This window comes from Sitophilus oryzae, unplaced genomic scaffold (genome assembly GCF_002938485.1).
Source record: "Sitophilus oryzae breed Bouriz unplaced genomic scaffold, Soryzae_2.0 scaffold_1496_pilon_pilon, whole genome shotgun sequence".
Taxonomy (NCBI): Eukaryota; Metazoa; Arthropoda; class Insecta; order Coleoptera; family Curculionidae; genus Sitophilus; species Sitophilus oryzae.
Genome location: NW_022146165.1, coordinates 1,910,358 through 1,927,974, shown reverse-complemented (window position 1 = coordinate 1,927,974; position 17,617 = coordinate 1,910,358). Strand labels below are relative to the sequence as shown.

At 34.3% G+C, this 17,617-nt stretch overlaps 1 protein-coding gene across 1 annotated transcript in view; it reads right to left on the bottom strand.

Moving 5' to 3' along the window:
- Positions 1-249: 249 nt before the first annotated feature.
- Positions 250-17,617, bottom strand: part of LOC115877680 (transient receptor potential cation channel trpm-like) — a 265,132-nt gene continuing 247,764 nt past the window's right edge. Inside the window, exon 6 of the mRNA XM_030893949.1 lies at positions 250-493. Within this exon, the coding sequence (XP_030749809.1) occupies positions 250-493 (244 nt within the window). The remainder of the gene's footprint in view (positions 494-17,617) is intronic.

Sequence of the window (17,617 nt, the reverse complement as noted above, 5' to 3'; positions counted from 1 at the left end):
ATATAATTTTGTATATTATTAAATTTATGTTATTTCCATACCTTTAAAAAACATAAAAAATAAATGTCATCATCATTTTCAGTTTATTCAACCATTTCCAATAATGGTGTTTATGGTGTAGCCTCGCTCACATATTTAGATACTCTCTTTGTACCGTATGATCGAAATAAAACGGCGCCAGCGATGGCTTAAAGAATTAAAATTGGCTTTAATAATTTTAAAAATTTTCAAAATTGAAATGTGTATTTATCATACACAGATCTTTAAAAAACTCTTTACGGCAATATTTGAATGATTGACTGATTTCCTGTTTCCAACGACGATGCTTACTTGTGCTTTGGAGGGATGAGGTCCGCCTTGGAACTCGAGAGTTCCATAGGCGTCGGTAGGATGCGCCACTGTGCAACGGCTCGGATACCATATGTCCCCCGGGGCCATGGGGTTCGGGTCTGTCAGGAATTTGTGTTGCTCCAACGTGCGTCCACAGCAACATCTGCAACAAAAAAATCAAATATTAAAATGGAAACTTTAAATTCTTCCTGTGTAAATCTGTGATAATCACCCGTTAAAACCAGGTAAAAATGTGATATTGTCTCTTGCAGATTCAATATTTTCACGGTGTATTTTTAGGAAAAAGTTTTTTATATTTTTTTATATCCATATTCGATTACAGTTGGGGGTTAGAACCTTTGAGGTTACAATAGCAAAATCAGCAAAATAAAACACTAAATTACCACCACTAATACACCAAAATACTTTCACTGCTTAGAAAGTGTTTTTGGTTTTTCCAAGTTTCCAAGCTGATCCATCGACATGATTTCCATCGACAGAAGAAATACTGGATTTAAAAAATCATAGAAACCCCCAAAAACTCTTCGAGATAAGCTAATAGTAATTATAATTCAAACAAAGGTATTAAGAGTCTTTTACGCTGTATTTTGGATCGCTCTCAGGGGTCGGGTAAAGCGGGTGTGTGGCCGAAAAAAATATATATTTCAGAAATCTGCCTAAAGGCGTGTTTACACCGGCTGCGCCGCTCCGCGCCGCGCTGCCCAAATCATTTTTTTAACATATACATTTGTGCGCGCTAAAAAAATACACTTCAAAAGTACATGTTAAAAAGCCTTAAGGTGCGTTCACAGCCGGTGTGAACGCATCTTAAGGCTTAGCCCGATCCTGTTGTGTTAAGCCACACCCAAAATTCCAAACACACGTGCTTTGATTAAGGTTTGCAGAGCTTTAGCATTTGCCATAAAATAGCGAGCAATTTGTTATAAAACCATATAAAATATATATTACTGTAATGACAAAACTTCAATCTATATGAGGAAATGCATGTTTTTAAATAATGGTTTTAAAAAATAGTTCATATAATTACAAATTGAACAAAAAAAATCGTTGATATCGGTTAAGAAATGCCTCTAATATAAAATAACTAAATATTGTTAATTTAAATGGCCGGGCAAACGCTCTCTACCGCGCCTTGCCGCTGTGACGTCACCCGCCGTTCTTCTGGTTGAGTGGAGCCAGACGCGTGTTTATTTTACACAGTTTGCTTTTAAACGCTGTTGAATCCGAGACAAAATTTTAGTTATTTGTGTTAATTAATACATAATTAGAGTAATTCGTGATATTTATAAATAGTAATGGATGAGCGAAAACAGAAAAAAATGGTCCAAGGCCATGATAAGAGATGAAAAGCAAAACGTTAAATTATCCTCTATTTTTACGATTTATTGTTGTGAAGATCATTTTGATGTATATATTTGTTCATATATTTATGTATATTGTCTTACATAGGTATATGAAATTTGAATGTACAGGGTTATTCATTATATTTTGACACCCACATACAGCCTTAACTGCAAGTTTTAGAAGAAAACATTAAATAAAAAAGTTGCATGGTTTTTCATATATTCTCTTTTAAAATTAATTCTAGTTATACAGGGTGTCTCAAAAAAGGTGGTGCAGAAAATTGTAGGTATTTTTCGCTTTTCAACTGTCAATATTTCAAGGAACATTTGAAGATAGGTATAGGATATTATACATGAAATATATCTAGAATATCTAGAAATTTCCGAAGAATCCAAAAATATATAGGGTGTTTCACTTAAAAAAGTAACTTAATTTTGGCGTTTGCTTATGGGACACCTTGTATAATATTTTCATTACTGATAAACAATTTATTTCCTATAATTTCGTAAAAAAAACAATGTTTAAAAATAACAAGGGTAAGGAGGTGTCAATATATTAAAAAAACTTTCTTTTTCACGCTATGCTTTGGAGTTATTTTTCAACATACTAAACAAATATTTTTGTCTCTTTTCACTTCTACATAACCTACAGCATTATCTCCATACGTCTCCGTACCTGATCTGACAAATAAGTTTATAACATTAATTTATAACTATATAAAAGTTCGTAACAGTAGGTACCTACTTATACTTAAATATGCTTCAGTACTACAAAGAATAAATGTTACATACCTCTCTGTTTTTTCCTCGTAACTCAGCACCAATAAATTGGGAATTTGTATTTATAAAAGCAGCCAACATAAAAGCATCGACTGTTGGCAAGTTATCTGATTGTGCTTTTACAAACCCGGAATCTGCCATTACTTAAAAAATTCTCAGAACACACAACACATACAAATAATAACTGCACAAAAACGCATAAAAGCTCCTTCAATCAACGCTAAAAGCAACAGAAATGTCTTTGTACGCCACCTAAATACGTACATAAACGGAACACGTCTGGCTGCTGCTCGCCATCACGCGTCGACGAGAACGGCGGGTGACGTCAGACCAATAGAATATCGTTTCAATTCGCGAGGCGTCGTTTGCGTTATCCATAGTATTTTAATGGCCCGTTTTATAAAATTGTGGTACTGCTTTCAAGAAAAAAGTTTTTTTTTGCATTTACACATATTTATTCTAATAAATTGAACAGTTTCTGGCGAAAAATAAAATATACAGGGTGTTTCAAAACAATTGCGAAAAACTTTAGGGGGTGATTCCTTGTTCAAAATAAAGGGTAGTTTGCTTTATAAACGTTGGGTCAAAAGTCAACCATTAGGGAGATATCGCGGTACAAAGATGGCGGAAAAATAATGTTTTTATTTTTATCTTGAAAACGAAAAGAAAAGGCTAATGAAATTTTATGGAAGCATTACTGTTATGAAAACACACTTTCAGGTAATTTTTTACTTTTTAAAATGAGTGGAAGGGGTTGAAATAAACTACCCCTATCATTCTTGTTAACGAAATTTAAAGAAAAATCTTATCAAACACATGCAAAAAAATTAATTTGGATAGTTTAGTTTGTTTAGAAACTTTTTTATCTCTTGTATTTTTTGATAAAACTCACCGATTGGAAATTAAAAATAAAATGTAAAGCATTACATGTCAGGACAAAAAACATTTTTAGATTAAGAATCTAGTGATAATAACGATAATAATAATCATCTAGATAATAACGTATTGCAGTAGAGTAATGTCAAATAAAATAATATTAGGAACATCCTAAAAAGTAACAGCGGCCGACTAGATTTTTTCCTAAAAAAATTACAGCAGACTAGATTCTTTATCAGAAAATGTTTTTTGTCCTGACATGTAATGCTTTACATTTTATTTTTTCAAGAATGATAGGGGTAGTTTATTTCAACCCCTTCCACTCATTTTAAAAAAGTGAAAAAAATACCAGAAAGTGTGTTTTCATAACAGTAATGCTCCCATAAAATTTTATTAGTCTATCTCTTTTCGTTTTCAAGATAAAAAATAAAAACATTATTTTTCCGCCATATTTGTACCGCAATATCTCCCTAATGGTTGACTTTTGACCCAACGTTTATGAAGCAAACTACCCTTTATTTTGAACAAGGAATCACCCCCTGAAGTTTTTCGCATTTGTTTTGAAACACCCTGTATGCATCTTCCTCATTATGGCTTTATTTTTGAGAAAATTTAGTCCGAACATAAGAAATATTTTGTTGATGTTTGATCATCAAAATCTTAAAAATAAAGAAGTTGTCTAAAAATGTGCTACAATACGGATATAGTATAATCTTTTATCTTTAGTTTCCTTCCTCATTTGTGTAAAAATACCTAGCCAGTTTTACAGTTAAATGGCGAACGCTTATTTTTTTAAGTTTCACGACTTTTAAGTTTCACGTTATTTTAAGGTCTTCGTGCCGAAGCTTAAAATCTCCCATGTTTTTCTTTATCGGGAAATAAGGACTCCATAAGAAAGAAAATCCTGAGGTCCTGGGGTCGAAATATACCACCCCAAAAATATTTGTGAAGACTCAGCTTGTATAGTTTACGTAAAAAATATATTATGTTTAAATTCGCGGTTTCCTTTTACGAGAAATATCTCAAAATATTGAATGAAAAATGTCGTATGGTTTTTAGCAAAATTAGCTTTAAAAACCTGCTCCCGATAATAAAGTGGACGTTATTGCGCTCCATCTATCACGAAAATCGAATTGTTAATTTTTCCGCACAAACGACCGTGAAAAGGCGCACAAGGCTGAAAAGGAAATTTAGACGATTTTTTCAGTGGACGCTATAAAAATTTATGATGTTGCTGATACGTTTTACACGCGTCCACGACTTTAATACAGAAAATATAAAAAATAAAATTACTTATATATAAATTATATTTAGAACTATGAGAATGAATGACAATGATATATATTTGATACCAATTAAACTTTTAGTTACGTAATCGTGGGCGCGATTTTTCAATTCATTGTTGCCAACTATGGCAACATATTCCGGGATGACTGGAACTTAAATTTCCCGCTGGGATTCGAACATTGTTCTTTTTAGAACTGTTATTTTTAAACCTGTAATTTTTTTGGAAGTAACAATTATTGTAAAGTGATATTTAACTAACAGCAGTAAAAGAACAGATCCTAAAATAACAGCCTGTATCTATTTTATTTTTCAAAAAAAATATAACTAAAGTACGTATGTAAGTAGTTTAAAATCAGAACTCCTGATGGTGCGAGAGCTAGCAACGTCGGGAAAACAAATATTTTAAGACATCTGGGTCTTTGATATATCTTTTACTATGCTCTCTATAACAGCGTGCGGGACGTCTGGCTGCCAGTAAACGTTGCGTTCACTACTGCGCATTGAAACAAGATCCTATATTTTTTATTAGTCCTTTAAATTCTAGTACTGTAAATAAGAGTTAGAGTTCGAGACCGGCCCGGAATATAAAACCTTTTTATTTTATTTTCGTTTATATTCTGATAATAAAGAATTAAATGATTCTGGTGGTTCAAAAAAACAAATATTCAATATTTTACAGATATATATCTATCAGAATGTAAGCGAAAATAAAATAAAAAAGTTCTTACCCCGAGACTTTGACGGACTAAATAAAAAAATTGGCGCCGGGAGGTACGTATAGCCGCCCATACTAAAATATGTTAATAAAAAGTTGGTAGGCAGTTCTTTAAGTTTCGAAGTAAAGGAATTTTTCCATTTTTTTTATCGTAAAAACTGCGACTTTGATTTTGATGTTATTACAAATTTTGTTGCAAATATTATTCCTAATTTTAAATTGAAAACCGCGTTTCGCTAGCTACTGTAATTTTGGAGTTACGATTTTTTTAAATTTTTAACCCCCTCCCATACCCCCTTACCAACCGCCCAACCCCACCAAAAACTGATGGCCAGAGTCTCTGGTGCCACAGTATTTTTCGGCCAAATTTGGTTAAAATCGGTTTAGCGGTTTTTGAGTTATCGTGTTACAGACGGAAAATATTTTGTATTTAGGTCTGGTTTGGTTTGGTTTCGTTGTAAACGTTTTTTTTGCCGATCTTAATAGCCTACTATTGGTATGGTCGGCTAAAAATATAGGATCTTCTTCCGATGCACAGTAGTGAAAGATCGTGTATCGGCAGCCAAACGGCCCGCATGCTGTTGCAGAGAGCATAGTAAAAGATATATTAAAGTGTCTTTCTTAAAATACTTTCTCGAAAACGTTGCCAACTCTTAGACTATAAAGCTCGAGTGGCAAACGATGGTTAAATGTGCTAGACAAATTTTCGGGTTACTCAAAGTAAAAGCGACTTTAGTTTGCCGCTCTAGGTGTTTCGAAAATTATTCACTAAATCCTCTTACTACATTACACCCTGGATGCAAAGACTGCCGACCCTTTGCAATAACATTTAAATACAGCAAGAGGATTTTCTCAGGCGATGTCGAATAATATTTAGATTCCATTTTCGACCAGACGGTTTTGCTGCGGTGGACAAGTGCGAAGTTCTGCAAAAGACGGTTTTTGATTAATTTTATTTTATCTATTTCTAGTACCAGAAAGTTTTAAATCAATATTATACAGGGTTTCTTAGACAACCTATTTATTAAAAGTTTTTTTGAATCAAATTTAGTTACAATTCTGATTGTCTAAGAATAAAGATATTTGAGGGTTTTTATGTATACTGGAATCTACAGTAAATATATAAAATCCTTAAGTGACTGACTCACTGATTAATCACGATCCTGCTCAAACCACTCAACGTAAGAAGCTCAATTTTGGCATGCAGGTTGATTCTAGGGTGTAGAGGTTCGATAAGAAAGGATTTTTCGAAATTCCATTTCCAAGGGGGTGAAACCACCCCTCAAATATTACAATATTTTTTATTTAAAAAACGGCCAAGTTTCCGAAAAAACGCTTAAACACGTATATTTTATTTAGTTTTTTCCATATTTTAAGATTTTTTAAAAATGTATACAGGGTGTATCGAAAAATCTGGTCATTGATTAATCACGATCCTGCTTAAAGCGCTTGGCGTAAAAAGCTGATTTTTGGAAAACAGATTGACTTTAGGGTGTAGAGGTTCGATAAGAAGGGATTTTTCGAAACTCGAATTCTAAGGGGGTGAAACTATCCCTCAAATATTAGAATATTTTTTATTTAAAAACCGGTGAGTTTTTCGGAAAAACCCTTAAACACGTATATTTTATTTTGTTGTTTTACATATTTTAAGATTTTTTATAAATTTATACAGGGTGTTTCATAAAATATGACCATTGAGTAATCACGATTTTGCTTAAACTGCTTTACGTTTAAAGCTGATTTTTGGCAAACGGACTGACTGTGGGTGTAGAGGTTCGATAAGGAGGGGTTTCTCGATTGTTTTTTCTCATGACATAAATGTGAGAAAATTTTATCCAGTTTGTATGTTAATGGAAATTCTTGCTTTGCTTTATCATCACCATTACAAATGATTAATTCGACGCGAACGAAGTCGCGGGTACACGCTAGTACCAGAGTAAGTGGATCGCCGAGTAGCGACAGAAACCGTCGGCTCTTTTGGTGTGGTGGGACCAAATTTTCGTTCTCTCTCTTTTGACGTGTTTGACAGATAGACTACGTATTTAACTGCTCAACTTATGAAGTGGTCCTATAAACATGGTATACACTGCTCATAATTTGAAGCGGAATGAATTATAAAGTTTTATACATATTTTTTTTTGTTTTGTTTTATCCTTATTTCTAAATTTGAATGTATAAAATATCTTACAGCTAATAAATAATTAAAAAAACGATTCGTTGCCTGAGGTATACTTGAAATAAAGTATATAGAGATATTTGATAAATGGCAACAATGGCAACTTCGTTTTTTCATATGACAGATAACCTACTTATTTCGCGAGCCGCACGGTGGGGTATTAGCATGAAAAAGGTGATCGAAATTCGAAAAGCAAATGTGTTTAAGATTTCACAAAAAAAGATAAATGATAAGTTAAATCATCTCTGCCATGAATGACGTTGCTATGGGTGTGTTTAGTTGCATTCATTTGTTTCAACGAAACGTCAAAGTTGTTACTTCTCACAGATAAGAGGTAAATGGCTAAATTTTATGTTTAAAATTATAATTGTTGTTGTTCTTGTGCTCTTTTTACGTTTATATTATTGTTTTGATTGAAAATGGCTCAAGCGGGAGGTATGTATTCTACAAAAACGTATTATTTATTTTGATATTCTCTATACTAACGATTTTTTTTGCAACTAAAAGTTAGGCGTTCAGAAAATTTGATTAAATTTGTGACATTTTTATTATACTTAGAGATTTAGTTGCGCATTTCGAAGTATTCAGCATATTGTCTATATACGTTTTACTTAGTAAACATTGGGCTTTCGTACAGTAAAATAAAATACTTGCGACTTTGCTGATAAAATGAGAAAAACATTCTTGGTTTCCTCTAATTTGCCAATCAGTGATATACTAATGCGAGATGTAAACCGCGATGGCATTGTTGTGTACAAAGCGATCGCATTAGTGCCATTAGCAGTATAGCACAATTTGGCATTAGTAGCGACTTTAGTGGTATGGGCATTGCTCGCGGATCAGTCGTAGCATTAGTGTAGTAGTTGCGATATTACTGGCGTCTGTCCAACGAGAAGATGCTTGACAGTGATAGATGTGTTCATTTTAATTTCAAAGTAGTTTATTTTATTTACAAAGAAATAAGTTGGTACAACTGGAACGCATAGCGATATCTGTGGCGATATATTTAAAATTTGATTGACAAGATGACAAGTGATTACTTCAAAATTGTATAAAACTGAAAAAATGTAATCGAGTTATTTTATTTAATAAAAACGGTATGTGTTAATACAAAACAAACAAGAACAAGGCACTACATACCAAAAAAATATAAAAAATAACTATTATTTACTTTCAAGCTTTATGAAACTACCCGCATTTATGATTATATTTATCAATATAACTTATGTACAAATACAAATTTGTAATATTCCACAGGTATAAATAAAACAACATAGGTAAATACAACAACTATTTTATTAATAATAACACCTACCAAATTTTATACCTTAAAGGTGGATTAATTACCTTTAATCTTAATTTTTTTAAACCAGTACCTTTTGACATTATTTTTCTGCACCAGTACTAAAATCCATTATTTACCTATCGTGTGATGTCGATATTTTACAGCTACTCCAGTTTTTAGTATGTGTTTAGTTTGATCCTTATATACGAAATGCACTTATCTACGACGAAATGGTATACAAACTTTATCGATGGCAACTTCATTGGTGTATAAGACTTTCTGCCTGGGCAGCGTGTATTAACCATAAACTGTGCTCTGGGCCTACAGTTAATTTTCACTCGATTTTTCCTCCACTTGACTTCAAAAGACACAAAACACACGTAATAATACGAATCAAAATGCATCATCTTTCAAAATGCAGGGTATTTAACAAAAGTTGACACAAAATTATAACCAATAATTTGGCAAGACTTTGACAAGCGTCAAAAATGACAAAAATCTAAAGGCGAGTTCATACGCATCGGCGTCCGTTTGTCGTTCATCGTTCCGTCAAACCAATAAAATTGAAATACGATCTGTCATTTTTTAAATAAACCAATAAAACTGGTTAAAAACAAGAAGACACGACGTATGACGGATTAATATTTAAACCCATCCATAGATAACTTAAAAATTATTAGAAACTTTTTTTAGTAAAATAAATAGATTGGTATGGGACGTCATCTGCTTTTCTTCTGTCATCGTCTGTCGAAATCTTACCTGAGAAAAAAAACAGAGTATACTGGCACTGACCGTGGAAACACTGGAACAGTGATTTTTCTTTCTTTTTTTAGAATCGACGAATTATCCTTTATTTTGTTCATATTATTTCCTCTTTAATTGAAAATAGCAATAATTTATATAAGGTCTACATAAAAAAATTTCGATCAACTATCAGTATCAAATACCCCACTGTGAGCCGCAAAGAAAATTGAAAACGGGACTGTCGCTACTCGCCGGTTTACTTACTCTGCTAGTACTTTATAGAAGAAACTCAATCATATTCATATGTCTCTCTTATTGGAAAGATTGATTTTTCAGAATGCCACTTTATCTAAAGAAGAAAACATTCGACCAATGTGTACTACCAGTGATGACCAACGCATGCGAAACCTGGACACTTAAAACGGACATTATAAGGAAATTGCAGGTCGCACAACGCTCAATGGAACGAAATATGCTGGAAATAACCAAGAGAGACCGTAAAAGAAGAGAAGGGATACGACAAAAAACCCAGGTAATAGATGTCATCTATAGAGTCAGATTCTTCAAATGGTAATGGGCATGCTCGGGGTGAACATAGGGTGTATTCCGTTGCTTACCTTGGTTATGGTTTTATGTTCCGTTTCTATCAGTTTCCTGAAAGTTTTCTTATTACGGAACACGGTTCCAACCTAACCGAACCTAACTTCTCCACGAAATAATTTGATTAGTATATTGATTGATACCAATCGAATTCGGAATTCATAGCCTCAAATAGCTGTACTATTTTTATCTACACCCTTATTACTTAATATTCTATTTATAGTATTAACATTCGGTTAATATTTTCACCAGAAATAGAATGTTTAGTAGTTTAAAACGCCATTAATTCGAGATATAGACCCCAAAATATCTGCGGCCTATTATTATTGACTCGTTATACGAGCATTTCCTTCCGTTTCAACGCACAACTTAATAATTCTATTGTGGAATCGAACAACGGCGCTACCACCTCAGTCAAAACAACAATTAAATTGTATCTCGTTAATTCAAATCGTATTCCTGTTTATTTTCATGCCAGAAGTTGTTGGAAACGCTAATTTGATATCCGGTTTAATTATTAGTTTTCGCACATACTATTTCTAATTCGAACCATTATCATATACATACTAATGCCATTACTCGCTGACGAGTAGATATGTGACACGCAGCAGGCAATTTGACGTTAATAAAGGCGTTTTTATTTTATTTATTATTACTTATTGATATTGGCCTTTTCCGAAATCAAACTGCCGCACAGTGTAACGAGAACTAAAATAGTGGGACATTGGCATTTTTCTTCAGTTATCACTATTCTTGCTGACATTTTTTGACAGAAATTTAATAATACGACTAGGAATTTTTGCTACAGGGCGAAAAGAGTAAAAAAAGGCGTAATGGAAGGTCAAAAAAAATACAAAGTTTTATAAAAGGACTTTACAGGTATATTTTTTTATTTACGAAGAGTTTATAGCTCTTATGGACCAAAAACGTTATCAAATTACTGTCGAACAATCATTTATCTCCCGCTAATATGTCAAAACTCAATCAATATTCCTAAATATTCAAATAATCACGGATAAATTAGATAAGTCTGCAAAACTCAAAGAGAACGACACAAGTGGCAAATATCATTTAACAGTATTAAATAATATGATAATATGCGAAAAAAACGTATTCAACTTCAACAAAGGAAACCATAACACACACCTCACAAAAAATTTCGCAACACTTATATTTTTCGTAGTATTTATTCTTGAAACGCTTCAAACATTTTTATGTGAAAAACTTAAATCTAAGGTCTGCCGGAGTTATGATATACTTTCCATTCCTTAACAAGTTGTTCTTAATGCAAATAACTTTTGAGATTATTGTTAAGCAAGAGAATTTTTAAGAATACTTTGCAGTTTTCCAAATTAATAAGTGATGCGATAATTTATGTGGGGTGTATATTATTCCAAAATAACATAATATTATGTAAGGCACTTACATAAAACATGCTTAAAAATCATTCTCAATTTCTTCTCCATCCATATACGAGAGCTCTTTCGCTTCCGGAAACAAGTCTACTTTTTTATTTTTAGAGTGCTTTGGTCGCAGATGTGAAAGTAGAGGATCTGAATATATCAATAAGTTGTGCAATATATCTTCAATAGTTCGGCACCAACAATGATGCAGCATTGAGGGTGGAGTGTTAAATAAATCGAAGAAAATTTTGCCGGTTTGAAAAAATATTCTCTTGAGTAATTTTTCTCCAATGTTGAGATTTTCTGAATTGTTGTAAACTGTCCCCCACCCCAATGTGAGGATGGTTCCTCGCCCCTAAAATAGCATTCAGTATGTTCATAGCAAGCGTATAGCTTTTTCAATAAAGAAATTATAGCACAAAAAATTACGGATAAAAATTACGGTCGAATCAATGGAAAACGTAATTATTACCGAAGAAATTTATTTTTCTCTTCCAGGTTCGGATCTAGGTGGATGAAATTTATATGTAACAGTATACTAGAAGGTTCACTCTATGATATTTTGTATATATAACCTTGCGCGAATGTAAGCGTTTCTTTGAAAGTCACAATAAACATGTAGGAAATAGACTTGAAAAAAATTGGGACATTTTTTTCAGGTTTGTTTTTGGTAAAAGACCTCTCTTTACGGAAAAAAATATTTGAATTGAACAACACAAGGAAACTTCTGAAAATAATAAATTTCATTGTATGAAATTTTTGTACAGATTTGGTAAATTAAGGAAACCATAACTTTAACCCGCCATACCTGCCCGACTAAGAGGTCAACTCAAGAAATATCTCACATAGTGGGGCTCTGGGATGTCCTTTATCCATCTATATAAAAAACTTGATGAATTATTTTTTTTGTTTATTGGGCTAATGTCCCGCATTTCCCGATTTCGTTACACTGTGTGCCGAGGTAATTGAATTCCGCTACATATTCCAATAGCTCTTCTAGGATTTTTATAGCATTGTTGTGATCTTCCGGGGGAGTGCACATGATTCTGGTTTTGTCGATGTTTAGCTTAAGGCCCAAAGCCTCGTATACCCAGGAATATGTGTCCAACATTTCTTGTAATTGTTGTAATGTGTTTGCAACTAGAGCGCAGTCATCAGCGTATTGAAGTTCTGTGATGAATTTTGTACGTGTTTTTGCCCTGAGTCTTTTTATGTTGAACAGACTGCCGTCGTATCTGTATCTAATGTCCAATCCTCTCTCCTGCAGTTTGCTGTCCACTATAATGGAGAGTGCTTCCATGAATATGTTGAATAGGAGAAGCGCTAAGACACATCCCTGCCTAACTCCTGTATTTGTTAGGAAGGGATCGCTCAATGATCCATGACGTGACACCCTTGAATTGTTGTTGTTATGGAGGCTTTTACACATTGTAAGAAATTTGTTGGGTACTCCAAACTTTTTTATAATTGCCCAAAGTGCATCCCTGTTCACAGAATATAAAGAAATATAACCAATAACAGAGACCTGTGGTTGAAAGAAGTTGATTGAATCATCTAAAAATATCTCCTAATTACAAAATAAACTACTTATGACATATTTATGTAAACTGTTAAAGCGATTCAAAAATTAACGATTAGATCACTCGAAAATCGATTGAATTTTACTCGAGTGTCGAAATTTCTGTTTCTTTTCTTTTTTAAAGGTCTGTTCTGGCATATGTTTATTTTAGTTGGAAAACTGGATTTGTAATAAAAATATTATTTTAGAACGTCGGGATGTTTGAGTTTTTCATTTATTAGTTTGAAATAATTATACCAGCCAATTAAGTAAGCGTTGATACATTTATTATCGTAGTTAGAATAATTTAACTCTCTATTCATATACTTATCATATATTTTTAACATTGAACATTAAACAATTATTGTAAGTAAAAAGTAAGGTAATGTACAAAGAACTAATAAATAACAAAACATCGGAAATAGTAGAAGAATATACAGGGTGAGTCTTAAAAAAGTGCAAATATGAGTTGAGGAAATGGTTGAATAAGCTGAAAATGATGATATACTACAAAAAAAAACACTCAAAATGCTAATTTTTCTATTACCCCAGCGATAAAGTTAGGTACACATAAAACAAAAAAAAAGAAGGAAACTATTACCTTTAGTTATAAAACTAAATTAAAACTTTTTAATAATCAATAATCTTCAAAACTTTTTCGAAAAAGAAAATCCAAAGATTGTCTTCAATTAAATCGAAGGAAAAATTTACGGCTGTGCTTAACAAGTTTCGTTTTATTAGGAAAATCTATTAAGAAAATAAATTGACTTTCTGCAACCTTTAGAAGGAAAGTTTTCCAACTGGAAGATTATCCTTTTTCTAGAGTTAATTACGTAAAAGTTTACAGGATGTTTTTTGTAATACTATATTTTCATAAATTCTTTAAAAATAAAACCACAAGTCAAAAATTTTTCCTACGAAAGTTTAATTTAAATGCAGTGAACCCGCAAAGAATTAACCACGCGCAGACATTGTTTAAATGTCTCTCAAATTACAACAAAAAACTCAGCCTATTTAAAGAAAGTAAAGAGAAAGAAGATCGCTCTAATTTTCCGTTTAAATATTTACCGTTGACGTTTACACTGTCACTTTTCCGTTTCATCAGGCCTTTTTAAGGCCCCTTCGTACGGCTCGAGGGGTTTAAATTTATTTGAAAGAAAGAAATTCTTCAGATATTGAATTAGAGTACGCGTCGGAATGTCTGGAATATTAATTAGAATCTTTTTAAGATTTCAGTCTTGCTTGCTCTCAAATAGTAGACGTTCTTTTTTTCATTTGAATTAGATTTATTTACGGTGGGCGTGTTTCAACAATTTAATAACAATTTGTAACATATTTAAGATAATTTAATTAAGATTTGTCTGTCAGAAGCTTCGTCAATTGAATTTAAACAATCCAAAATTATGTTACCTTAAACGTGCTTATCAACTTCTACTGCAGAAGATGACGGACATTTTTAATAGATGCATTATGGAACAAAGAATACCAGAGCTATGGCAAAACGCAACAATCACTCTCATTCACAAAAAGGGTGATAACACCAGACTCGACAATTATCGTCCCATCAGCCTGCTCTCGCACTTCTACAAAATATTCAAAAAGGTGCTGACAAATCGCCTGTCAAACAAATTCGACTTCTATCAACCCCCGGAACAGGCAGGGTTTAGAAGTGGATATAGTACTGTGGATCACCTTCAGGCAGTCCGCACTCTCATAGAGAAAAGCACTGAATACAACTTCCCTATATATGTCGCCTTTGTGGATTATGAGAAGGCTTTCGACTCTATAGAGCTACACGCCATCCTCGATGCCCTACAAAATGCCAGAATAGACTACAGATACTCGGGCATAATATCATCTATTTACAAATCAGCTACAATGACTATCAAACCGGATGACATAAATATCACAAATAAAATTAAAATGGAAAGAGGAGTCCGACAGGGAGATACTATTTCCCTCAAACTTTTTACACTGGCTCTGGAGGACGTATTTAAGAAGCTGAACTGGGACAAGAAGGGTATTAAGGTAGATGGTGGGATGCTTAACCACTTGCGCTTCGCTGATGATGTCGTTGTCTTGGCCTCATCGTTGGAAGAACTTCAAACAATGCTCGAACAACTTCACCACACATCTGCGCAAGTAGGTTTAAAAATGAATTTGTCTAAAACTAAAACCCTAAATGAAAATGAAGAGCAAGTTAATGTTAATGGACAAAGGATTGAGAACGTTAAAGAGTATATATATATATCTAGGTCATGCCATAAAACTCGGCAAGGAAAATCAAACAACCGAAATTTCTAGAAGGATCAAACTCGGATGGGCAGCTTTTGGTAAACAACTTTATATTCAAAAGCAAAATCCCAAATAGCCTAAAAAGAGACGTTTACAAATGCGTCTTACCTGTCATGACCTATGGTTTGGAGACTATGACGATGACGGCACGAAGTGTGAACAGGTTGCGAGTGAGCCAAAGAGCTATGGAAAGAGCCATGATGGGTATCAGTCTTCGCGACCATATTAGAAATGAAGACATTCGCCGACAGACGAGGATAACGGATATCGTAGAGAGGATAGCTAACTCTAAATGGTCTTGGGCAGGACACTTGGCCAGACAGTCCGAGGAAAGATGGGCAAAAAGACTTCTTTGCTGGAGGCCACGCCTAGCAAAACGCCCAGTCGGCCGACCTCCTAAAAGATGGACTGATGATATCCAAACCGTAGCCGGTAAGAACTGGATGAGGAGAGCACAGAATCGAAACGAGTGGAAGAAACTGAGAGAGGCCTACATTCTGCAGTGGATGAGTAATGGCTGAGAAGAAAGGTGCGTATTCACTTGCAACAAAACTGTATCTAATGCACAAACCTCTCTCCTGCAGTTTGCTGTCCACTATAATGGAGAGCGGTGCCATGAATATATTGAATAGGAGAGGCGCTAAGACACATCCCTGCCTAACGCCTGTGTTTGTTAGGAAGGGATCGCTCAGTGATCCATGATATGACACTCTTGATTTGTTGTTGTTATGGAGGCTTTTACACACTGTAAGAAATTTGATGGGTACTCCGAACTATTTCATAATTGCCCAAAGTGCATCTCTGTTCACAGAGTCGAAGGCTTTTGTTAGATCGATGAATGCAACGTAAAGTTTAGAACTGCTGCTCTTTTACTTTTTCCTGTAGTTGCCGGATGGAGAATATGGAATCGATGGTACCGCGGTTGGTGCGAAAACCCGTTTGCGATTCTGGGAGGAGTTTTTCTATATGTGGGTGCAGGCGGTTTGACATAATTTTTGCAAGAATTTTTCCTCCGATAGCCAGTAGTGAAATTCCTCGGTAGTTTCCGCAGTCTGATGCACTTCCTTTGTTCTTAAATATATTCACTATATTCGCGTTGCTCTCCGCTTTCCCATATGACATCAAAGAAAGCCTTAAGATGACCAATAAGTTCTTTACTTGCACACTTATAGATTTCCGCCGGAATCGCGTCACACCCAGCTGATTTGTTGTTTTTAAGCTGTTTTATGGAGTGCTTTATTTCCTGTTCTGTTATTGGAATGTCTAATACATCGAGGCTGTTATGCTGAGGCATTATGTTGAGTGCTTCCATATTGGGGTTGTTTTCTTGGTTAAGGATATGGCTGTAATGCTCTTTCCAGCGGTTTCTGATTTGCTCCTCCTCTTTTAGAAGTTCGCCATTTTGTGCCATGATTGGGCATCTTGCCTTCATAGTTGGACCGTATACTTCTTTTACAGCATCGAAGAATTTATGATAGTCGTGGCATACTCCTGAATCTGACTAGCTTTTTGCGACCACCAGTTATCCTTTAGTTGGCGCAGGTTTCTTCGGAGCGTGTTGTTGGCTGCCTTAAAGTTGTCTGCTAGTCTTGGATTGTGTGGATTTGCAGTGACGGCTTGATGTGCTCTATGCTTTTGTTCCAACAGAGCCTGTATATGCGGTTGATTTTCGTTAAACCAGTCTGGTTGTTTCTTTTTGTTGGATTTTCCCAGTACTGCTTCGCTGGTTTTGTGAATCGCATCTCTTAGCGTCCAGCCATGTTCCAGCATCTCTTAATCGTCCAGCCATGTTCTAATAATAATATATTCAAATAAAAGTTGTAGAGCGTCCAATTTTATATAAAAAGGTGCGTCCATATTGCTCGTGATCCTGCTCGCGCTCTTGCTTTTGATTGTGTTTGCGTTGCTTGCGTATCCTGTTTGTCGTGTTTCTCAAGATCTTTCGGCTCGCAAGCAATGGCGTCCACATTGTAATGTAGTGCTGGCGTTCGTGCTGTTCGGACATGGATGATACCGAAGTGTTTTTAATAGCGGCTGCTAGTGCGATCATTATTGCAAAACGAAGGAAACAAACAGAAAAAAGGCGGTGCTGGATGTCTAATAATTTCAAAAGTAGATCCCAGCACAGTGAAAGTAAACTAGTGAAAGTAACTTAGTTGGCCCCCGTACAGAAAGAAAAAATACAACTTTTAGGAAGTGTATTC